This window comes from Anas platyrhynchos, chromosome 2, assembly GCF_047663525.1.
Source record: "Anas platyrhynchos isolate ZD024472 breed Pekin duck chromosome 2, IASCAAS_PekinDuck_T2T, whole genome shotgun sequence".
In the NCBI taxonomy this organism is placed as follows: Eukaryota; Metazoa; Chordata; class Aves; order Anseriformes; family Anatidae; genus Anas; species Anas platyrhynchos.
In genome coordinates, this window is record NC_092588.1 from 142,825,020 (window position 1) to 142,850,550 (window position 25,531).

Below are 25,531 nucleotides of genomic sequence, written 5' to 3' on the forward strand. Positions count from 1 at the left end.
TCCCAATACCATATCTCATCTTTTAATTCAGATGTGTTTGAAATACCAATGAGAGAGTATTGAAGATACCTAAATGAAAATGGGTATGAATATAAGTAGGCAGTATTTGATATTTAATGCCCCATTAATCGATAATTTGGCTTGAAGGAGGAAGAAAGTTGGCAAAAAGGAATGGAATTCTTTAGCTCCTTGTTTTACTTAAGAAAAATTCCCAATGGGCTTCACTTAAACAAAGAACTTTAGTTTTCCACTGGAAAGACAAAAAGAAAATCTTGGTCTAGCATGTCCTGCCACATGCTTTAACTGCACAGTAAAAGAGTATGTACTTGGATCCCAGGCACATTTCAGAAGTGTAGTATTTATTAGCTGCTCTGTTGCCAAGTTCCACTATTATCATTTTATTATAACTAAGGTATATTTTTACAAACTAAATTATATTTAGGTCTTTAGTTTAAGCATTTGAAGGTATCAGAGTGTCACGTACAGATGACATACAATATATCATAGGAATTTGTTGATTTTCTCCCTCCTTGTCTCTCCTATAAACTTTTACCCTTTATCTGTGATTTTGGGGCATTTGACTTTCCTATAGACATAATCCATCTGTAAAGACACACAGGGGCTGATGGACAGAATGAACCCAGGTCTCTGCCCTTCCCACTCCAGGCACCTCATTACAACCCCCTCTGCTCCCCTTTTCTCAGCCTCACCCAGACTTGACTTTTTGCCAAATCCTCCTTTTTGCACACGGGTAATGCGGGTTGATGGCACTCAGCCTCAACATGGGTGAAGGTGGACGTGGTGGGAGTGCAGAGCTGCTGCAGGGAGGCAGTCTGGACAAGGGGCTGGGAAAAAGACATGACCGTAAGGATGGAGAGGTCTTTGGAGGGCTCATATGGGGCCGGGTGTTGCTGCTGCTCTGGGCAGGGATGGGGTGTCTGCAAGCAGCTGTGATTCCTGCGGAGATGTGACAGAGCTTGTCAAACCTCCGCAAGTGCAGCAGTAATGTGGGGCTGCATAAAACCTTCATTTTTCCTATTTTGTGCAAGGAATGAAGGAAGAGCAGTACCCAAATATAAGCACTTACATTCTCCAAGGGTCACAGTCTTTGATCTGTGAGCAAAGATCCCACTGAAAGCAGCAGGAGTTCACCAAATGAAGTTTGGAAAGCTTTGCAAACACATGAACTTTGTGTGTCAAACCATGTAGCGTGCTCTGGGGCCAAAACACTCAAAAAAACAGACCAGATCTTGGCACACTGGATTTTTGCTTGGTCCAACACCAAGCACTTCTAAGGGCTTGATTTTAAAACATTGAGTGCCTGTCCATTCATTACCAGGTCAAGCTATAGGCACTCTGAATTGTCCATCTGATGTAATTATTAGCCCCTTTTGAAATAACGGGGCAGAGAGTCAGAGATATGAATCTGTAAGTGCACTGAATGGGGCATAGAGGACTCAGAAATATTAGTGATCTTTTCTATATGGAGATCCACAACAACTGTAACAAACACAAACTAATTCTTACACATGCTGGTAGCCAGGAGAAATTATTATCACTCAGAGTCTTGTTAGATGAGAACTGAAAACAGCAGCAGAAATGCTAGAGGCAGTACTAAAAGGAAAACAGGCTTATAAAGATACCTGACATTTTATTCCATTTAAAATGTTTAAACAAGCATTTCTTTACCTTGGTTTAGCCAAAGTCTGGGCACGCAAAAAAGGCCTTTGCAGAAAATATCAGCTCCACTGGGATCGCTACCTGCAGGTCAGCCTCATTTTCTTTGCTAACCACCATGAACGGGATTTGGGGTTTTTCTAGGAGAGCTGGAGCAAGTACTTCAGTATTGGATTTGAACAGAAGATACCTAATGATTTGTGGATAATACAACTGGGAGCCTGATTTCCCTTATTGTTACAAAGTTCACTGCCAGTGTGAAATGCTGCTCAGCTCCAAGCTGAAGGAGGAAACACAGCAAAACTGCAAAACAGCAGAGATTACTGCTGAGCACTGAGGAAATGTGTGTATAGAGAGAGAGAGGTATATACATATGGAAGTATGAATATATTTAACAGATATATGAATATATGAATATATATATAAGTATGTGAAAGATTGTACAGTCTACACACATCACTATAGTCTCTCGAGCTGAGAGCAAAACAGATTTTTCGGCTTCTCCCCACTTCAAAAAGTGTCGCTAACCATCCAGTACTACAAGCATCAACAATTAGGAATCTGCACCTCCTGATATTGCTGAGGGGAAAGGGTCATGGGCTTCACGCTGCTCACAAACAGCACCAATGTGAAGGCAGTGCCAGGGAAGGGAATTAGGCAGTAACCATGAGCTACACCAGCTAACCACCAGAAAAGTGAGAAAAATAGGATGGTGAGTTTGAGTGTGTAACGAGCAATCTGTCACCCCTGTCTTTGGGAGCAGAGCTGTTGTAAATGTTCAGGAGCAGATGGTGTGATGTGCACGCTGGAGCAATGGGAAGCATCCAGGCTCCCCACAGATCTGACCACAATGGGGCAGCCCCACGTCCCGCTCCTCGGGTTGGGAGGAGTAGCTGGAGGAGAAAGGATTTGGGATGAAACTCCTGCAGTCAGGGGCAGAGACAAATCCTCCAGCACACCGAGACCTCATTATAACTGACCACAGTGTCTAGCCCACAAAGTACATGCAGTGCAGGGAGAGCAATCCTGCTGCTGTTTTGCAATGCATTACAAAATAGCTTGGCGAGCAGGAAGAATTTGAGGCAATTCGCTCCTGAAGAGCCAGGTCGTGAGGAGCCTTCGTTTTTCCAGCAAACTGGATTTAAGCTGACAAATAGTAACTGAGAGAGAAAAAAAAAAAAAAAAAAAAAAAAAAGCCTGACAAAGTAAAGGGGAGATGGAGAAACCGACAACATTTAACTTGATCTTCAATGGTGTAAATCTGTCAATACCCGCAAATGACCGCAAGGCCTCATGCCAGCTTTTGCTCTGAGATACCGTAACTAAGACGTTTGGCTGGTACCTCACATTGGAAAGAAAGTTTTTACATTTAGAAATGTAAAACATTGTAACATTTAAGGAATTTTGGCTACAGCTCACTAGCCAGCCTTCCTCCAGCTTCAGCTAAGGGATTATTTTGAATGCTGCTTTGCTTTTCATGCATCTGTTGCCTAAATCAATGTGGAGGCATGAGGGAGGGACCGAAAACTGGCCTTAGAAATAACGGTATATTTTAGTGTCATAACTGAGAGTCTTGGCAATCCCTTTTAACTTGAAATGTCAGTGCCATACCAAACGATCTGGTCACCATAACCTCAGCTTCTGGCCATCAGCAAAAGAACAGAGATAGAGGCTCCAACATCAGGTTTCAAGGCCACTGTGAAAAATTAAGGAAAACGCATTTCATGGCTCGTTGCAATTTTGCTTTACCTATTTTTGTGTGTTTCTGTTCCAGCTGTTTATCTGATCTTTTTCTGTTTGAATTGTTTTTACATTTTCCAGATTTTCTACAATGCTGCTTACTTCTCCAGCGTAATTCCCTGCTTTAAACACCCGCTCCTTTTGTTTTGTAGCTTACATAAAACTTACTTAGATTATTGCCTTTTGTCCTCTTTGACTGTTTGACATATTTCTCCTTTAACAGATCTAAAATGTCTGTCCAATGCCGTTTTAATACCATGAAGTATACAACACCTGCAATAGTCTTTAGGACCCGTTGATAATTTCCATGCCTACCCATTGTATCTCACACCCAAATTTTTACGTTTGGAGTGAAGTGGATTGAACGAAACATAATCCAGCTCTGCTTTTCTGTTCTGGGATAATTAGAAACTAGAAATTGAACTTCAGAGAGGCAGATGCGGGACATTTGGGGGGAACAGGTGTTTCTACAAGCATTCCCCTTGCTCCACCAAGTTGGCAAAAATCTCATACACACCACCCACAGAATCCCCACATTTTCTGAACACGACCAAGAAGTTTTCCAAGCTGCAGGGTACAGACCCATCTGCAGCCCACGCAGAGATTCCAGGTCCCCCTCAATCCTCTCGTCAAACTGTGCCAAAGCCCTCCCAAGGGCTCTGCTGTGAATGCGCACGGAGGATCAGAAGTCTGGTCTCACTAAACTGCTTTCATCATTACGTTTCTGGTATTCACATTATGGACAAATGACCTAAAAAATTTCAGTTAAACACATAAAGGAGTTTTTTAAGTTGCGGAATGACTTTCAAAAACCACAAACCTGCAAAGGGAAATAGGATTTGCTGGATCAGATAAGATTACTAGTCTATCTGGTCAAGCAACATCCAGCTTGTAGCTTTTTAGAAAAAAATAAATAAATAAATAAAATAAAATAAAATAAAATAAAATAAAATAAAATAAAATAAAATAAAATAAAATAAAATAAAATAAATAGAAACAAGAGATGATGAATAAAATGAATTTTGCAGTACAATATTGAAAGAGTTTTGAAGATATTTTTAAGAGAATCTCAGTCAAAAATCCAATTCAGGAGAAAACAACCTGGTCTTTTTATTTCTCATTATTATTATTTTTTCTTTAGTTATGATCAAAAGATACATTTTTCCGTTAGTGTCAAAAGATACATTTTTCCGTTAGTGCTGGTAGCTTCTTGCACTACCTGACAGTGATCAGACCCTGCGTTGGAAGAAGATCTTGCAAACATTCATGCATTTGCCACCCATGTCAAAATATTAACATGGTAAGGAAAGTGCATGTGCTTGTGCCAGTGAGCAAACACAGTTAAATTCAAAACATTATCCTTATTTACTATGTATATGACATAACAACCGAACACAAACAAGCTTCTTTCTGCCAGTCTCATCATGAGCATAAACTATTTCAAACGCTGGGACTACTAAGAAGGTTACAGCTCTATTCAGCAGTCATCATGCTCCAGATTTACAGGCCTAGCTGCAATGGCTACGACTGGGATGTACCTGCTTAAATCCCTTCCACAGATGGGAGAACAAGTGCTGCCCGTGCCAAGTTTCAGTCTGGATTGAATTTTTACAGCTGGGTCATAAATTTGTGGATTAAAAGGGTTCTAATGGAAACACAGATACAGCCCTAACTGCAGCAACACGAACAGCAGCGCCGTAACACCGCGTGCGGGATGCACCAGGAGGTTACCAAAAGCTGTCGTATTTATCCCAAGCAGAGCGGGGATACAGGAACACACAGGAACCCCACACCAGGTATGAAGTTTCACGTCAGACATTTTTCCAGGGAGAAGTGAAAATTTTTACGGGCTCCCCATTCCTTCACATTTACTGCCACAGGATGGGACAAGCACAGCCTGCGCCTGGCTTTCCCGTACCCCTTCCCTCATGCTGACATTGAGTATTGCATACAGATAACTGTGTTAATATGTGGCACCGAAGACAGCGTTTGCTCATGAAGGATATGTATTTCATATGTAAAAGTAACTCACTGGGCAAAAAAAAAACGATGGGTTTTGTCCCTGGAATTTCTCTTTCTTCATGCAGGTGCCACACGGTGCAGAGCGGGTACGTTTCACAACACAGTGCTGGGGCCATCTGCCTCCAGGCACAGCTGTACACTCAAAATCACTTTCCTGTCAGTGACTTATCGAGTAAAATGTGTGATTACAGAGGACCTTCCCCAGAAGGGAGGAAAGTGCTCCCTTTGCAGAGCCCACCACCACTCCCAGCAGAAGCAGCTGCAGCTGCCGGCACTCGCAGGCACCAGGGCAGAAGCCGTGCTGGCGAGGCAGCGTGTGAGCCTGGAGTTCCTGGTTTAAGTCACCTGCTCAGAAATCTGGCTACCCAAGAAAATCCCGCTCTAGCACTGGAAAGGCAGAAGGAGACACATCCATTTCACTGAATCAGTTTTCCCAGGTGGTAGTTTCACACACGGTCGTTAAATATTCATTGAATTAACTGCAAATTTTCTCACTAATTTCCCTATTATATTCATTATTAGTCATGTAGCCTACAGCTTAAACTGGAAAACATTCTGATTTATGCTCGTGTACTTTTCCACACACAAAATTTCCTGCAACATTCATGTTTGGGCTGACCTTAGGTTTTAAGATAAAGCATACTTTTGAGTCTGTTTTGAACAATTGGGAAATGGGGATAAATATTTTCTTCTCTTGAACACCCCTTTGCTAAATGAAGAAGTCCTGAGGCTTGGCCTGGAGCATTTCCTAACTCTAAAGAGGAGTATTAAAATACACGGTTGTTAGCAACTGGTGACAGCACCATACATTTTCCTTGCTATGTCTAAGAGAGGTCCCGGACAAGCACAGGGATGTGTGGCTTTTTTGGCTGCTGCTGAGAATATTTGCATTGGGGAAATATTAATGGTCTCAGAGAAGCCCCAGCAAGCTGCTGTGAGGGCATGGGCAGCAGAAATGCTGGGCCATGGAAACACGGCCGACCCCCTGGTTCTTCAATCTCACTTTTTTTTTTTTTTTTGTCAAATGTTGTCATTTTTTCCACTCCAAATCACTCATGCAAAAGCATCTTGTTCTCTGTGATGCTGTCAGGAGCTGCTGGGTGTGTGTGCTGCTGCCTTAAAGTAAGCTACATTGGAGAAAATGCTCTGCAGCCAAGCAGCTGCCGTGAACTCGGTTTTACCAAAGTAGACAGAAAATTCACTGTGGCATCAACTGAAGCAAAACCAGCAGCAGAAGTGCATGGGCACTTCCCCTGCTCCCTGCTGTCTGCACTGCAATGACATCCAGTTGTATCCACGAACATGCTGCTATCAGAAGTCCAACACTTGACCCAATCTCCAGAATTTTTAAAACATTGGGTTTTAGAAAAACAAAAACGGAGCCCAAAACATGCATAATCATCTGCATCTGAAAACAAACACAAAAAAACCAAGGATACACAGTGTTTGCACCGAGCACTTCTGAGAAAACAAGAAGAATTTCTCACAGAACTGCCCGTTTCAAAACAGGGAGTGGAGAAAAATAGCTCAGAAAAAGCTAATAACAGAGGAGCTTCTCCCCCGTCCCTAAGAGGGGGAGGTCTCCCCTGCCACAGCAGCCCCTGTGCCCAGGCTTTGGGGAGGATGCTCGGCCCCTGCGCTCTCAGCTGAGCCGCCCGGCACAGCATGATCTTCCTCCATGCTGCTACCTGAGACATTCTGGTTGAAACCGATACATTTCCAAAAAATAAAATAAAATAAAATAAAGATTCTGTCATGTAGAAATAATGACCCGTTCCACTTGCAAGATAAATGTTGAGAAATCAAGAAATTAGAGGAGGCTGGAAAGAACTAGAAAGAAGAACTTTGATTTCCGCTGTTCAGACTGAAAGAAGTGCAAGAAGCAAATAACCAACTTAACTGGGAGGGGAGCAGGAGGATCTTTAAAATTCTCAAGTTTGGGCTATCATTATAAATATTAAACTTGACACTGTCCTTGTAGCAAAGCAGTTTCCTTTTAATATTTCTTTAGGAAAAACAAAACAAAACAAAACAAAACAACAGAACAACAAATTAAAAGCAATCCGCTGCCCAGTTCTCAATTCCACACTATTTCAGTGTCGATGAATCTGGCCATGTAATAAGAAAATTTCTGCAGAAATACAATTTTAAATGCGCAACCTTCCAATCGCAGTTGCGCTGCTTTGTGCATTTAGTACTGTACTCGACATTCCCCTTTTCAATTTCACTTCTGGAGAGCATTAGGATCTGCAACAAGGACCTCCTTCAGCTCTCCCAGGTTTGCATTTATTTTAAGGTATCCCCAAGGTCTCCAGCACCGTTTAGACCGAACTTGCAAAAGTCACTAATGCTCGCAGCTTTTGCTGGTCCCTCGAGTCGTTTCTGAAAACAGGTTCCATTGTGCTCACATTATGCTTTTAAATTTTATAGCTCGTTTTTAAATTACATGTTAATTTCTAAAAATGTTAAATTGAGAGGAAAATTTGGCAAGGACCACACAAAACCACAGGGCTGTTCTCCAGTTTTGTGTCTGCACAGTGCGTATGTGAATGCCTACACCCTAATATCTGAGTGGGGCTCTCTGTGGGCCTGCTCCTGCAGCGTGCTGAGCGCCGCCTCAGAGATGCTCAGTGTGCTGCAGTAAGCGTCCCAGGGTCATGCTTTATAAATCACAGACTTTGCAGGATCCAAATGAAAGAAAAAAAAAAGGAAGGCGAGAGGAAAGAAAAAGGCAGCAGTAATGAAAACATCAGAAACTAAACACACTCCTGAGTATAAATGCCTAAAAATAGAGATCAAACATCTTCAAAAATCAAACAGCCATTCAAGATTTTTTTTAAAGCCACCCTCCTTCCCAGGCCTGTAAGTCTTTAGTTTCCTCACTATTTTTATTTGTTCTGGCTTTTTTTGCTGTGCTAAGTAACATATAAAGTGAAATCAACGAAAACTGCCCGCATAAAGAAGTTAGAAAGCTCCCTGTCCTGCCATTTCAACTCTCTTTCTCTCCCTCTCGGTTTAATTTTTGCTTTCTTTTACACAACACAGCTCACCAGACAGCGATATCCCAGAAAGTTGGGCTTTTTCATTTCCTCGAACTGTAACAATGCAGAGTGTTTTGTTTCTGCAGGTGACCAACGACACAGGACTCGCAGAGCACCGACCGACCATAACCACAAAAACAAAGTCGGCGTTTTGGTAATCCATGAAACAAAGACTGGGGTGGGTGTTTCAGATTTACATCCACCTTCACTACAAACATTATTAGGTCTTTTTGTTATATATTTTTTGAAGTGCTTGTTGCAGCCGGACTGTTATTTCAATGTGCATTTGGGCAACAAATAGAGATAGGCGAGTCTGGTTTTAGTTATTCCTGTCATACAGAGAACCTGCTGCGAGTGAAAGCCTGCCAAGGACTTAATGAAAACTTGTTCTCTAACATGGATTTTTAACTAAACAAAAATACTGAAGCAAGCCTTTCAGCGGTCAGTTTAAGACATATTTGGCCAATTATATATATTTATATATTATACCTGCACAAGGATTAATCTGAACTGAAAATTTCTGCCTTAAGCGAACACATTCATGTATGCCACATTATATATATATAAGTGTATCAGCTTACGACAGAACCGCTTACATATGTGGCATATCCAAGTATATTCACAGCCTGTTCTGGTCTGTTCTTTCTGAGCTGGTTGTACCCTGTCCCCCCACATCCCACACCGCATCCCCTCTGTGCACGTTTGCTGCATGAGCTCCGCAGCCTGAGAGGGAGGGCAGGGCTGGGGGAGGCAGCGCTGCAGACACCGTCCGTGCAGGGACAGAGATTTTGTGGTTGCTGCTTCTGCTCCAGCGCTAAAGCTGCTTCTCACGAGCTCACGGGAATCGTGCAGAGGTACAAAGTGAGGCCATTCTCCCGACTGCCAGTTATACAGCCTGTCCTTGATCTTTACACGGGATTTCCCGGTTGCATGAACCCAGAGTAGCATATGGTCCAGTGTTTATAAGCATGTTAATGACTGAAATGGGAAATTGTACTACCCCTTTTCCTTATAAACTTTAAACTGCAATTTCTTGTTTCTGTCACCGGACGCTGCGCTCATATCCTGTTAATTTGGTGCAGGCTACTGAGCCGCTTGTGGCCAGGCTGACCCCAAGCACTGCAGGCACTGAAGAGACCGAAATCAGAGCCTGGCCCACGGTGTGGAGCAGACCCCGCCAGTAAACTTTCTGCTCACAATCTGCTACAAAAAGGTGCTTTTTCAGGAAAGCACAATAAAGAATTTCATTCAAAACAAATGACTTCCTGCTCCTATGAACACAGTCAAACGTTTCTCAAAAATAAAATGTCAATCAATTTTGATGTTCTGTTTTCTGACATCCTATTCAAAATATCTTCATAAACTAAAACATCTATCAGGAACTTCAAAATTCCACTTCAGTCCCTTTCTGTTAAAAGTTAGCTGCTTCGTGTAACAAAGGACTGCAGAAGGCAAAGTCATTTTAAGCACAGATACCTCACTTGAAAAATCCACTTGCTGCTACCAGGAGAGGCACAGTCGGACACACGCTGTTATTTTGCTTAACCAACATGGATTGCAGCTATTTTTGAGAACACGGACACAAGTATGCTGTACGACTGCACTGAGAGCTGTAATCCCAGGTGTTTGAATTACACAGAAAAGACAACAAAAATAAAACGCCCTTATTTTCTCCCATCCTAGCAATCATTTCTTTGATTTCATCTGTTTCTAAACAGGTTTTATGAAGGGATGATAACTTGAAAATATTTACTTTTTTCATGAAGGAGTCAATTCCTGCATGTTACAACATCATCAGAAAACCATTAGTGGGGTTGTAACCTTGTAGCTGAAAAAAGCCTACTGTACCTATTATTTCCTGCATGTGCACTCCCATATGGGTAGGATATATCAAATAATATATAGCATGCACATGAACTTTTTCTTTCTATTGGCAAGCTACTGCTTGTCTGCTTTGGGGGTGTAAAAAGAATAAAACTACATCCTGAGAGCTGCTAGTGTGTTCTCACCAGAGGCCATGGCACTGCAAAGCATTAACAAAGATGTTTGAGAAGTGACTTAAATACGATCTCAAGAGGAGTTCCATGTATGCCAGTTATGAAGTTTAAGGACAAATATACTGGTTTTTAGTCATTCCAACCCAGCTTGTGAACTCACTGCAGTTACAACGTGCCTGTCTCAGCCTTCTCATTAGAGACCATATTTTTCAGTGCAGCTTGGAACTTGGCAAGAACAACTTAATCCAGTAGCAAATTTATTACAATTTTTAAAAAGTCACTGTGTCCATTTTTAAGTTACGGTATAAAAGTACAGAAAAACAGAAGTTTACATATCTGAGCTGCTGCATCTGTTCTTGAGTAACTTTTCACTTAAAAATAAAACTTGGCAGACAACACACCCATAATGCAGACCAAATGCATTTGGTATGTTGAAAAAAAAAATCCCTAAATGAATAGAGAGAGTTAATTTTGAAATGTATTCATCGTGCATGCAACGTGTTCTTGCTCCCCACAAGATCCTGTTTCTCTATGGGGCCTCCACTCCTACCTCGGTCATCTCCTGACAACCTGCACGTACCATCGTTCTTCTACCCCTACCAGAGCATTTGGCCTTCTGAAAAGCTGGTGGCCCCTTCACAGGGACCAAAATCATGTGAAATATGCTTGGAGAGAGGAGGCAGGCAAAGGCTGCAGACTTGAGAGGCTGCAAAGGAGGTGGGCAACCCGGCCTGGCTGCCAGGGAAGCCACAAGGAACCAAGTACAACATCTAAATCTACAGTGAATTCAGTGCAAAGCCCTCCAGCACATTGCAGCAATGTCTATCCATCCATCCCAGAAGTGGTGATGCCTGTGAAAAGGCCAGTCTCACAGGGAAAATACAAAGGGCTGCTGTGATGAGTGGAAATCCTGAGCTGCCAGCTGAGACCTTCAGAGATTTGGAAGCAGAAATTTGTTGTTTTTTTTTGTTTGTTTGTTTGTTTTTTCAAAGAGGAGAGGACAGCCTTATGTCCCCAGGGAAATTCAGAACAAGCTTTGCAAGAGGAGCCTTCCAGCACTCGCTGACCCACAGGGACCCGAGCAGGTCCTGACCTTGCCCTGATTTACAGCAATTTGCTGGCATGAACCCAGCAGCCCCATGTGCCTTCCTCTGACTGGTAACACAACAGATGACAGAAATCATGCTTATGTTTTTATTGATAAAATAAAAGCTATAAATCATGTGTAACCTCTCAAAAACATTAAACCAAGATCTTTAATGGCCAGGTCTGTGCACTGTGCTCAGTGCACTGTGCCGGTAGAGTGGTACAGAAACTGGTCTAAACTAATTAATCCATGTAATCATAAGAAGGAAGAGCCCCACAATGGAGAAGGCACCCTAAGGACAGCAAACAAGATATACAACAGGGGAAGAAAGTCACGTGCACACGACCAAGGGACATCTGGCTCATATAGGTGCCACAAACAGCCACTTTGAAAATGCAAAGTCCTCTCCCTTCCAGCTGGAGCCACAGGGTACTTCACTCCAGAATACTTTAAAGTTTTCTCCCTCTTTAGGCTTGCCTCAGTGCTGGCAAACAGGCCCACAAGTGTCATTTTAAAAACCCAACCTGTAGCTCCATTTAGCAGTCAGTAACAGCACAGAGCTCCAACACTGCAGAGAGGACTTCTCCAGTGAACGCGAGGGTCAATAGGAGCTATCCCCTCTTGTAAGAGAGGACAGGCTGGAGTTACCCACTCTCATACAACGGTAAGGACAGGAGTTTCCCACTCTTATAGGAGAGGATGCACAGGAGTTACTTTTGTAAAAGGCCCAGCCAGGTGACACCATTCCCAGCAACACCAACCACCAAAGCTGTATTAGAAATGATGCAGAAAGGATCCCTTACCTGTCCGGTAGACAAAATTGCCCTCTGTCTCTGATGATGATGGAGACACCAATTCCTCCTCAAATTCATTGGAACTAAATGAACCAGAGTGATTCCTTTGCCTTGTTTTTTCCATCATAGCTGCGTTAGTAGCCATGACGTGCCTCAACGAGTCATTCAGGTAGCGATTCAATAAGCTGCTTTTGTATTTGGGGGGTGACACGTAATCCTCATTGGCACTTGTTTCTGGTCTCACTCCTGTTTTTATGACTGAACTTTCAGTTTTAATCACAGTGTGATGAACTGGTTTGTTGTATCCCCCTTCATTCATATGGTTTCTTGGAGGATTTTCTCCATCTGAAAACAAAGGCAGAAAGATACAGTAATACGTCTAATGCCTAATATTTAACAAGAGGCACTCTCTACGTGTTTTAAATTGCTATAAGTATAACTAAAACTAGACAAATACATTTTAGACTTCAACATTAGCCAATTACTTGGCTAATGACAGAGCAGGTAGGAAAAAGGAAAAAAAAATGGAAAAAGAGAAAAAAAAAAAAAAAGAAGAGAAGTGCCCTTAACCAATGTTAAGCCTTTCAATATCTGGTTGAATAAACTTAATTCTTATTATCATAACTTGGAATTTGCTTCTCCTGAATACTGGGGAAAATTTAAGCATATTTTCTTAAACTGTACTCTTTTAGCTGTCCTGCAAACAATTTTTCAAAGGAAAGTACATACCAAAGAAATGTGAGAACAAACTGAAATGGGAACAAATAGAATTGAAGCTGAGTACAAATTGAACCATTCTTTTAAAAATTCACATACACATTTCTGGCAATGTTCTGAAGCATTTTTTTCCTCACAACTGGCAAAAAAGAGTACAGACATGATTAGTAACAAAGTTGTATTAAAAAAATATAGGGTACTATTAAAAAAGTTCCTACATTCATTAATTTGGGCAAGAGAGATTTTTCAGAGAAACTTTAAGGCTTGCTGGTAAAATACAAACTAAGTACAGTAATTTCTAGTTAAGCACACAATAAGCCCCACTGAAGTTAATCAGATTCTCTCAATGATGTGATATTGATGTAGCCCTTCCATCTAGGAAAATAACTGCCCAGAGACTTCTCATTTCCTTACACTGACAAATGAAATCATTTTTTCCTTTAAAGCAGAACATGCCTGTAGAATTGAATGAACTGGCAATTATCTTTCTAGTAGCAAAGCTACACAAAGCAGGCAAATAACATGCAACCAGACTGTTACCCTTGAATAACCTACACAATCCCATTTTGCAAGTGTTTTGAAACTGCTCCCAGTAGTATTTGTGAGCCAAAAATGGCCCCTAATTCACAGAGGTGGCTCCACTGAGGGCATGTTGTGAGAAATCAGAGCTAACTTATGGTACCTGATACTTTCTAAATATATCTTAATCAGTGTAAAATTGATTTTAAAAGCCCCAACAAACCTTCAGAGCACGAGTCATCACTGCTCACGCTAAGTCTTTCAGCATTTCCTTGAACATATTTGTTGTACAGCTTTATTCGTAAAGCCCAGCTGAGGTCTGGTTGCCTGACCGTATTCTTAAGGCGACGTCTTGCATTGGCAAACCAGTTCGACACCTGCTTAAAAATGAATCTGTTAGTTCCCCTTGAAAACAATGCAGATAAACAAATCCAACCCATACAGTTCACATTAGTTTTATGCGTGCCCTAAGGAGACAGCAAATAAGGGAAACATCCCTCAACCATGGGGCACCAGGAGTCTGTGAACCTGTCACTGAGCAGAGCAGAAACCTTGGATAACTCAGCAGGCTCAGCCTTTCTGTCCTTCACAAGTGTCAGCAAAGCCTCAGCAATTTATTAACAAATGTTTAATTAGGGTGTCCTCAAGTATTCATTTTATATTCATCTTCCCTCTTTTACAGATATTGCCCTGAACTTCCAATACAAATCTTTGAAGTATTAATAACATCTTAAATGAAAATTAATAAGTAATGTTAGGTAATTTGCCTTTGACATTTATGTAGGCTACAACAAAAGTGCTGAACAGAAAAACCTATTCTGCATTTGGTTATATAAAAGTCTTTCTTGTGTTTTATCAGGTCGTGAAGACCAGCAGCAAGTGAGTATCAGGACAGTCCAACACAGATCACTGCACGCGTTGAGTCATGGCAGAAATCATCCATTTGCTCTACAGATTAGCAACTATCACAAACTCCTTCTGTCATGAAAATCCTAAATAAATAATAATAAAAAAAGCAAAAATAAGAATTCCTTGCACAGTGACTACTAAAGACAGGAAGCTATGGATTTTCTCAGTTCTCAGTGACATTGCATGAAACTGTACCTTAGAAAACGCTGGTCTTGATTTTACTGTAACTTAAAAATATACAAAATAGAAAATACTGTACTGACAGGGTGACCTCAGCGTAACCTAACTATGAGCAAGAGCAGAGGCAAGCTACATCAGCTCTAACAATATTTATCTAATGATAAATCAGGTCTTAAAAATGCTATTTGTTCCTTGTAGGAATAAGTGTATTTTGACACGACCTCTGCAAGGAGGAGGCAGCATGGCATTGCTTGAGAAGGAGAGTATGAAGAGTTTCAGGGTGATCCACAGCCCCACATGTGTTTTTGTGCTGTGGAAATGCATGCAAAGGAGGCTGGAGACTGCTGAAGCCATCTTCTGACCTGGGATTAATCACACAGCTTAACTCATGTAACCTGCAAAGACAGCTAACACATGTTTTATCAACACGTGTTACCCCCTACCTACTGGAAAGCCAAGCCATGGACCTTAAATTTGAACCTTTGCCCTAGTCTTGTCATCTGCCTATTGCAGTGAAGGCTTCCTAAATTGCACTGAAGTGTTTGACTAATTATTCAGGATCGATAATCTCTTCTGGGGTAATTATGAGAAAAACAAACACTATCAGCCAAAGGAGAAACAGAACTTCAGTTCAGAGTCCTACCCAGAAGCTAGCAGTGGCACTTTAAGCCTGTCACTTCAACTTTACTTAAAATCACATTTACATGAAACAGGGCTCCACCAAAAACACAGCAAGCCCTGGATCGGTGCTCAAATGCCAAACACAGAACTCTACAAACCATGTAGCTCACTATGACAGGTTAGAAGACCAAAACTCCAGCTGGCAGGGAAGAGTAAGCAATTTCATTCTCTTCCAAGGCTACTTGTTTATATTCATCATATTGACACAGCAGTCATTATAGTAAACCAGAAAGGGTGGCTTGGCACCCAGCCACTTTCTAATGCCGTTGACAAACCGACTCCAGAGCACTCAGCTGAAGCAGCAGTCACCTGACTGCTGCGTGGTTTCGTGGAGCTCTGAAATCAAACATGCAATGATCGTGATGGATCAGCCCAGGATGGATCAGCATCTTACAAAGCCAACTGCTTCCCACCATCTCACGAGAAAGATTTCATTATGCTACATTTCATTACACATTGAAATCTTTCATCACTGAAGTGCCATGTGCAGAAAAGAAAGAAAGGGTAGTGTAGCGTGACTCATACATAAAAGCAATTAAATTTAGCAAAAGTGATTTTTGCCTGGTACTCTTGGTTTATTTTGGGCTCATTCTTCCCATGCCAACTCTTTGCATCCTGCATATCAATGTGACAAGATGAGTCATATTCTCTTCTCTTATGAAAGGAGGCAATAGTAGTTATTTGATCATTGTGAAATAACTTTAAGTCAGCGTTTACAAGAGAGGCTTTCTACCAAAGCACAAAGCAGCAATCATTCACTAGATACTTATCCTAAATGCCATTTAAGCAAGGCATGCTGAAGATGAAGGTAAGTTAGGAAAATCCTCTCAGGAGATTTTTAGGATATATCTGTGGTGTGGTATCTTGGGATGCTTTCCTACCCTTGGGCGCTGGCATATGTTGCTGCAAACTGCAGATCTCCAAGAGATGAAGAGGTTCAACATCTCCCCCCACTCTTCAGTCCTGGCCACCATCCAGGCATGTGGACTGAGAAGAGGCTGCAGGGCCAGGGGCTCTGCCAGATGGTTCACTCACCTGTCTCAAGCTGTGAGGGGCTGTTCCTGGCTCCTTTAGAGCCCAGGAGAGTTTTGTTACTAATTTCAGCCATCCCCAAGTGGTACCTTTTGTATCCACATGGTCTTTAAAAGTTGTGAGCCTACTGCTCTGGGTCTGACCCGCTACAAAAAGAAATAACCTAAGCTGTCAGAAGTCACCCACCCTTTACAAGGGTCCTAAGTTGCACTAACGCGATCTCCAAAAATCTCAGGAAGGGGAGAGAGGGAAAAAAAACAAACAAACAAACAAAAAATCTACAATGATTTACATACAAGACACAGTGGGAAAACTTTTGTCTCTGAAACCTCTCAAGAACTAAGTATCCCAAAAAAACACATGATGAAACTCATTATTCTCATTATTCGTACAAAGCAACAATCATACAGTTCTTCTGTAGAAGTAAAAAGAGAGAGAGAGAAAGAGGAAGGAAGGAAGGAAGGAAGGAAGGAAGGAAGGAAGGAAGGAAGGAAGGAAGGAAGGAAGGAAGGAAGGAAAGAAAGAAAGAAAGAAAGAAAGAAAGAAAGAAAGAAAGAAAGAAAGAAAGAAAGAAAGAAAGAAAGAAAGAAAGAAAGAAAGAAAGAAAGAAAGAAAGAAAGAAAGAAAGAAAGAAAGAAAGAAAGAAAGAAAGAAAGAAAGAAAGAAAGAAAGAAAACCAAGGAGAACAATAATAGAAGTGCTTCCCTGTGTTTGTACTTTACAGCAGCCCAGAGAGCATCAAGTACTTATATCAGCATCAAGAAATATTGGCCCTCTGGCTTTGCTTCTGAAGAGCCTCTTCAAACTTGTTGTAATTTGTTCTGCTACAGTGCTTAAGAGCGGCCAAGGTTTCAGAAGGGGAACAAATCAACCAATGCTCCTCCCCCAGTAGTCCTGATATGCCGGTATGGATCTGAATACCATTAAATCCATAGCAGCACATGACCAGTATATTAATCCCAGTATTGCAAAAAGCTGCTCTTCTACAATACGACCATTCATATTTCTTTCTGGAAGGAACATCAAACCATTTTTCTTTTTTATTTCACAAGAACTTCTAAAACAAAATTTAAAATAAAATAAATCAAGCACTGCGGTAACGATACAAATGAAAACGTAGCATATTAATAGCATATTAATAGGACAAATTATTGGATTCTGAATCGGAATCTAATTGGAGTAAAACATAAAATGCTTTTTCAAGCTATATTGCTTTTTTGGTTTCCTGCTTTGGCACTTCGGGAAGCAGAAAACTTTGGGTTGTTGGACTGCAAGCTGCAATAACATTTGCCTTGAGGACTCCTGAAGATCTTGTTGGACTGCTCATGAATAAGTCAGCCCAGAATTTGTACCAGGCTTTGCTACTGCTTGTTAAGAAATAAGATGGTTTAGGATTCCTGCAAAATCCTACCTCCTTGAAAGAATTTGACTTTCCTGTTGAAGATGGAAGAACTCCCTTGCTGCCCCATTGCACCCAGGAACAGAGGTCTAAGCCTAAGTACTGCTGAAGGAGATGAAATTAATTTAAAATTGGCCAATCAGGTGAGAGCAAAAATAATGAAAATGCAATAGTGGAAAACGTGACATGCAGATTCCGTCCTAATAACAATAAAAAAAAAAAATGTTTACCTTTTTATCTCACAGAAGGATTGGTTATATCTATGCCACAGCCCTGCAAAAGCTCCTTTGGATAGATGGCAGGTACTGGAATATGGAAAGTACTGGAATGGGGGTTGTTAGATAGAAGAAAAGCATGGGAGAGGGGCTACAGCCTTCTTATCAGTATCACAGTGGCCAATATCATATTCCAGGCAGCTGCCGAAGACCTTTTCGAAGGCTGACCATGGAGTGAAAAACAAAACAAAACTCCTAGCCACCCATTCCCTAAATGACATTTTGGTGGAAACTCAAAGGGATTTTCAGCAGTGTCTTTTGCCTCCCTCAGTGCTTCCAGAGCACCAGCACAGGGGAGATGCAGGGGTGGGCAGCAGTTGTCAGCCCAGAGCTGCCTCGATGGGAGTCGAGGTTGAGTTCCCCCCAGCACGAGCACTGCGGACCAGCACTGGAAAATGGAAGAGGAGTGGAAACCCGAGACAGGTCAGCAAGCATGAAGGCATGTAACCCAGAGAGAAGATTGTGTACTGATCGATGCCTGGCTCTCCAGTGGTGTTTCATGCGGTTAGGCTAGAGAAGCAATCACCGGAGACACTGTTTGATGCCTTTGCAATGCGTCCCTCCTGGAAGAGACGCAAAGCTTTCCACCAGATACCGAAACCCAGTCCCAAATCTGCTCTTGGTTATACCAGCACGGGCTTCAGGGAAGCTGTTTCGGATGCACCCAGTGTGACTGAGATCTCAGCCTGGTGCTTTCCTTCTTGCTCCCAGAGAGTAAGGATTTTGACCTGGATTGCAGCCTTGTTCTCCCTGGGCATCTGAAAAGTGGAGCTGCAGTGTGTGTTTTGTTCTTAGAGGCTCGGGAATTACTGCTGTTGCCAGACATAGGCATTTACCTCTCGTACAGATGCTATAGCACTCCCGGATTAAAAGAGCATTGCGCCCAAGTGATGGGAGAAACATCTGGGGTTTCTTTTTGATGGTGTGCTTCTGTAAATGAAGATAGATGTGCTGGTTCGCACAACTCTTTCAAATATTACATTTCATAGAAATGCGGCTGCTCAAATTCAGCTCCAGTGTAAATCCAGTAGTCGTGGGGGTCTAGCAGGGATAAGTGTAGTCCTCCAAGACTCTTTTTAATTTTTATGCTACACCTTACATAAATCATAAAGCTCTGAGGAGTCATGGCCATGACTCCCTTGATGCTTTTATAGAGGCTAACACAGCATATCCTGACCAGGATTTATCAAAGCTGCCATGAGAGAAAAACCGTAAAAAACACCACCAGATATTTTCCCTTGTATGTTCATTCTGTGGCATTTATAAAAGAAGAGGAGAAGAACTCTTCAATATGTCATTAACGTGAGATTCTCCAGACGTGTATTCTGGATGTATGTTTTAAATCTCATGTGAAAATATGGGAATATTCTAAAAGCCATAGTCTAACGAGCTACTCAGATTGAATTGCGGCATTGAATGGACAGTGTTTAAGCAATCATATTTTTAAAAGTCTGAGCAAACCTTTCATGTATATTTTTAAAAAGCAAGAGAAGTTATTTTAACAGCATCTTCCAGTTATAATTGGCATTTTCTGAGACATTAATATTATTTTTGTCAAAGCGATAATGTTTTCGCTAGTGCAATAGTTCCACAATGAGGTACGGAAGCATAAAATGATCCCATTTTGCCAATGCTACTAGAAGCGAAGTTCATAGCACTGCCTTTTCTGAAGGAGCGCTCAAAATAGTAATTCTAGATTTCCACTGTCTTTTTCTAATACTTCGTGTTATTTTGGTATGTTCACGTCCCTTGCAAAGTGACACACGCTGTGCTAGGCAGAGCACCGAGGACCCATCCTGCAAATGTGTTTCCTTTCATGCACCCAGCAGTAGCTCGGGGCAAGGAAATCAGACTACTCACGATGCATAAATCTTTGCAGCACCCAGACCTGAGATAGCATCACTCAGCAACTGATAGCATTTAACCACGCGTAATAGGGTGCCAGATGGCAAAGCAAACAAAGAAGTACGAGCTATAAACATTTGCAGCTTCTTTTATACCTCTTACTGCACCACGACTGCCAGTCATTTCAGGGGGGCTGTGCCTGCGAGGGAAACAAGTGCTCCCCGTGCCCAGCTTTGCCGTGTGATGGCCATTGCTGCAGGGCTCTGGAGCAGAAGCTGCTCCATGAGCAGCAAGCGCAGCGTGTTCGGCAGCTCTGACAGTGCGGAGCAGGTGATGCTCGTTATCAGAGCAGTATAGCTGTTTCCGCTCTAGCCTCCTTTCAGAAGGGAAACGAGTAGCTCCCTACAACTTCCTGAACAAGCCCTGTTTTGTGCTGAAATCTCCCATTATTGGCTTTTTTTTTTTTTGACCTGCAGGTTTTTTTTTAAAACGAAGAGAAAATATTTCTGCCGTGCTTATGAATGAGGCTGCAGGATGCGGGCATCTTCTAGCAGGGAAGGAGGGAAGACACCTGTATTTAGCTGCCTGTCTTCAGCCCTTCCCCAGCCAGGAGGGCTCAGCCGTGGGAAATCCCTCTGGGGACACGGAGGGGGAGCCCTGGGGCGGGCAGGGGGAGGATGCGCCTGGGCCCCCGGCCTCGCTGCTGCCTCCCAGCTCCTTCCCACGCAGGTGGCACTGGCAGAAATGTCCCCTACATCACCGGGCGGGTGAAAGGACAGCGGGCACCAGACCCTTGCCCACCTTGGGGGGGCCGCGGTCCCCATCCCTCCCCTCCGCGGGGCCGTCGGGGCGGCCGAGGGGGTTCCCTTACCTGTACCAGGGTCATCTGGGAGCCGAGGGCCAGCAGGATCTTCTCGGTCTTGGTGGGGTAGGGGTTGTCGCGGTGCTTGTAGAGCCACTGCTTGAGTGGCCGCGCCATGTCCTGCAGCGCCTGCCGCTTGTGCCGCACCTTGCCGCCGCTCTGCCGAGCCCTGCCGCCGAGAAGGGGCGCTCAGGAGGGGGATGCCGGGCACCCTGAGCCCCCCTCAGCCTCTCCAGTGCCATGCCCCGGGGGGTGGCCCCAGCCCCGAGGTGACCCGAACCCGGGGTGTCCGATCCCTGCCCGTCGGGGGGCGCGGGGAGCGAGGATGCTGCGGAGGGTGCGGGGGGCTCAGCCTCGGGGCGAGATGCCCTCGGTGCTCGGGGACTGCCGGGCATGTTTTCGGTGTGTTTACAGAGGGGTTTTCCTTGGGGGGGTGTCCCCGGGGGGAAGCAGCCCCCGGGCCGAGCAAAGTGCCGCCACCCCGGAGCTCCATCCCCGCTCAGCCCCGCGGCGAGGAGCGCTCCTCCGGGGAGGAACCTTCCCAAATTCGCGACGGCCCGTATCGGGACAAAAAGGTTGGAAGGGGGAAAAAAGGATCTCAGCTACCGGTAGGAAAATAAAATAAATAAAAAAAAAAAAGTAAGAAGGTGTTTTGGTGTTTCGATTTTTTTTTTTTTTTAATAAAAAATGTTGAAAGTGAGAAGCGAGCAAAGCCGGGGGACCGGGAGGCAGAGCCGGGCGGCGGCAGGGGGCGCCGCGGGGCCGTGCCGAGCCGGGCCGGGCCGTGCCGGGCCGAGCCGGGCGGCCGCGGGCGCTGCCTCGCCCAGGGCTCCCTCGGAAACCCAATTCCGCCGCGATGAGCTGGTAATAACATTTCGATGAAACACAATCTGCGTGCTACCGAGCAGCCGCGCCGCTGAAAGTATGAGCTGATGCAATCGTTAAGGTGGAAACGGGGAGTAAAAATAGCTCCTCGGGATTTTTTTTCGCGTTCCGCGTCTCCTCGGACATTAATTTCCAAAGCTGCCCCGGGTTGCTTGGTGCCGGTACAAACCCCCCGAGCTACGGCCGGCAGCACGCCGGAGCTACCGGGTCCTGCCATCACCTCCTCTTTCACCTGTTCCACAACAACAACTACCGGAAAAAAAAAAAAAGAAAAAAAAAAAAGGAAACAAGAGGAAAAAAAAAAAAAAAAAAAAAAAAACAGCCGCAGACGGCTCAGCCTCAGGTGTTTTTTGCACGAACCCGTTCCCAGCATCGCCGCGGCGGGTGGCGAGGGGAGCGCAGTGCGCGCACAGCCCCAGCTCCAGCTCCAGCTCCATTCCCAGCCCCAGCCCGGCTCCGGGCGCTGCGGGCACCGCGGAACAAGTGCGGGGGTCGCGGCCGGCCCCGAAGCGGCTGCCGGGGCTCTCCTGGTCCCGTCCCGTCCCGTCCCGTCCCGTCCCGTCCAGCCCCGCGGGTCTCAGCCCGCGCCGCTTTCGCCAAAGGGGAGCCCCGCGCGTCTGCTTGGGGGGGTGTGAATAAACAGGAAAATAAACGCGGTGCCCCCCTTCTGGTTTTGCCCGAGCCAGAGGGAAGGAGGGAGGCTAAATACACGCAGACAGGAGCTCTGTGCGGCGAGATGCCCCCAGTCGGGACGCGTCTGCACCGCCCGGTCCCGGCATCAGCGGGATGCGAGTCGCGGGGAGGACGGCTTTGGGGCGCGGGGAGCCCTCCTAGGGACCACCTGGCGGTCCTACAGCGGAGCCGAGCGCCGGGCACTGGCACACACAGCACACACAACACACACAGCACACACAGCACACACAGCACACACACACGCACGTACCCCGTCCGCCGGTTGCGCAGGCTGAGGCTCTCCTTGATGGACGGGCTGTCGGGGAGCAGCACCTCGGCGTGGTGCGGGCCCTCCACCACCCCCACGTAGGGCCGGCCGCCCCTCTCCCGCTCCTTGGCGTCCTCCTCGAAGAGCACCTGGCCGCTCAGCTTGCTGAAGACGATGGTGTTCATGGTGGGGGGGGGGCTGGGGGCCGCCGCCGGCTCCGAGGTGCGGGGGCTCGCTGTGCGCTGCGGGCAGGCGGCGGCGGTCACCGGGCAGCAGCGACCGAGCGCCGACAGCAGCCCGCCGGGGGGGCAGCGCCGAGGCACCGGCAGCCGCCTGCCCACCCCCGGGGGGCTGCCCGCAAACCCTGCCCGCCCCCAAGCCCCCCCCGAAACCCCCAAAACCCCCGGCCCGCTCCCCCTCGCACCTCGCCGCCAGCCTCCGCCGCGCTCCTCGCTCCGTGTCGCAATAGTTGGGAGCGCGGCTTCTCTGTTGGGTTTGGTGCTTTCCTCCCTCTCTCTCTCTCTCTCTCTCCCTCCTTTTTTTTTTTTTTTTTTTTTTTTTTCCCTTTCCCTTCCCCTCCCCTCCCCCGGAATGATTTTCTCCTTCCCCCCTCCCCAAACGGGGAGGGAAACAAATTGTTTTTAACGACCACCAAATGCGCAGAGCCGGCGCCCGGAGGCGCAGCCGCCGCGCAGAGCCACTCACATCGCCGGGACCGCCGCTCCCCTCCCGAGGGGGGAGGTTTTTTTTGGGGGGGGGGACACCGCCGGCCAGGGCACCCCGAAAGCCCCGGGAAGGGCACGGACCCCACCGTCGGGGGGCAGTGCGATGCGGGGCGCTGGGAGCCCGGGGGGGCGGCGGAGGACACGGGGGGGTCCCGCTACCCACAGCGGGGACCCCGTCGGGGCACAGCGGACGCGGCGGAGGGCGCAGCCCCGCGCCGCTCATTAACGCCGGTATTTAATGAGACCGCACCAGGAAACATCCCCCCCAGCTCCTCTTTCCCCCCTCCTTTTGTCCCCCCCCCGCCTTACAAGGCTTACAGCCCGAGCCGGGCGGCGCCCCGCTCCCTGTAGCATCCTCGGCGCGCCCCCGCCGGGAGGCGATGCTGGCCCTGCGTGCGCCCCCGGCCCGCTCCCACGGGTGTGCTACGGCCCCCCCGCTCCTCCCCACGCCCCCCACATCCCCCGTACCCCCCGCCGGCTTTAACGTGTCGGTTCCCGTGCGCAGAAACCCGAAAAAGCTGTCCCCGGGCAACGCTCCCGAGGATGCCATTCAGAGGCTGCCGATGCCGGGCACCGGCTTTCGGGAGGGAGCGTGACGTCACGGCCGCATGACGTCACGGCCATGACGTCACGCAGCCCCGCGTGTCTTGGAAGGGATCCTCCGAGGAAAGGGGCAGCCCGGCACGGGGGTCGCCGGCCCCGACCCCACAGCCTTTCACCGAGAGGGAAGCTGGGAGAGGCGACGTGCTGGGGACGCCCCGTCGAAAAATCACCCGGCTGCCGGGCCCCCAGCCAGGAGAAGGGATGAGAACAGGGTGGCAGGGACCACAGGAGCACACGGGGCTTTAGGGCAAAGCCCCCCCTGCAGTGGGTGCCCTGGTCGGAGTGCTTGGGAACAGCCTTTGGGGGACAAACAGGGACACAGGGACGTGAGTGCCTCCTGGTCTGTGCTGAAGTGCCTAGCTGCTTGCTGCAAACCACACCGTTCTGGTTATTACTGTGCCTGGCTGAACCGTTTCTGACCTGGGAAGGTTTGTTATAATTACATTACAGTGAGAGGACTGAGAAACTGAGAGGCTTCATCGACACCGAGCTCCCGAGAGCTCCGGCCAGCGAAATGGGAAGGTGATCTCAGCCACCTGCAGCCCCACGCCAGTCCTTGGCCCGTTATCTTCCCTTTCGTCCCTCCTCCTGCCTGCCTGCCGTGGCAGGAGGGATGCCCACTGCCTGTGTGGTGACTTGGGAAGAAGAAGGAGGGGAGAACCTCGGCGGCAAGATGCTCCTTTCCACTTCCCTCTGGACACCTTTGGGTGTAGACACCTGTCCTGCAGGAAAAAAACCCACAGCCGCCTCCCCACGCATACAGCGGGTGAGCTGGGTCTGCCTGCAGCAAGCCCCATCGGGCTGGGGGCAGCACGGACAGCAGCACCCCTTTACTCTAATTCTCCCCAGTGCCAAGGCAGCAAAGGGGTCTCCTACGTGGGAACTGTTCAGTTAAAGAAATTCCCTCCGGTGTGTGCCCTGCTGGAGCTCCCACGCTGAGCGGAGGTGCAGGGCACCTGGCTGTCCTCGAGGAGCAGGCAGCCAGGGCAGCAGGTTGCTGAGGGCCTGGCACGTCCCCACCCGCACCCAGAATAAATCGCAGCAGCAGCAAGAGCCGAGGGCAGGAATCAGCATTTGGAAAGCGGCTCTGGAAAAAACCAAAAGCCTGCGCGGGGCAGGCGCTGCCAAGCGCGGCGAGGCAGCAGCAGGAGCAGTTGGCACCGCGGCGCCTTACAAGCCTCTAAAGCAGCGAGATCTCCCAAATCATCACATGTAAATCTCACACGCGCCCGCCCCCTCCATATTTTATTACTTAGATCACAGTTGAAAAGCTTAAATGAAAACAGGGTTTCTATTTCCAGAGCTTGTTTAACATCGCGAATGTGATACAAACTGCGGGCTTCATGGTTTTAATTAAGGTTACTTACCCCACCACGCACGGAAAAGTAAGTCAATGGCTGCTGGCCGCATGCTGCAGCCCACAGCCGGCTCCCCGAGGACTGATGGGAGCACCAGGGGTCCCCCATACCCCAAAGTGGGGCCAGGTTTAGGGGCCAGGGGGCTCTGGGGCACCTGCCAGGGTTGGGGTGCGAGGAGCTCCGTGCTCCTCTGGTAAAGCCAGCCCCTGTGCCCAGCCTGAGGCAGGCAGCAGGCTGGGCTGG

At 46.5% G+C, this 25,531-nt stretch overlaps 1 protein-coding gene across 3 annotated transcripts in view; it reads right to left on the reverse strand.

Moving 5' to 3' along the window:
• MKX (mohawk homeobox) overlaps positions 1–23,925 on the reverse strand; it is a 46,692-nt gene extending 22,767 nt beyond the window's left edge. The window contains exons 1-5 of one of the 3 annotated variants that reach the window (XM_038175083.2): positions 23,796–23,925; positions 22,606–22,844; positions 20,787–20,946; positions 13,818–13,971; positions 12,368–12,703 (exon numbers count right to left, since the gene is read on the reverse strand). In XM_038175083.2, the coding sequence (XP_038031011.1) occupies positions 12,368–12,703; positions 13,818–13,971; positions 20,787–20,946; positions 22,606–22,787 (832 nt within the window). In that variant the 5' untranslated portion in view covers positions 22,788–22,844; positions 23,796–23,925. Of the gene's footprint in view, positions 1–12,367; positions 12,704–13,817; positions 13,972–20,786; positions 20,947–22,605; positions 22,845–23,026; positions 23,183–23,795 lie in introns of those variants that run through there. The other 2 variants (XM_072033723.1, XM_072033722.1) reach the window with 2 other exon arrangements.
• Positions 23,926–25,531: the final 1,606 nt, after the last annotated feature.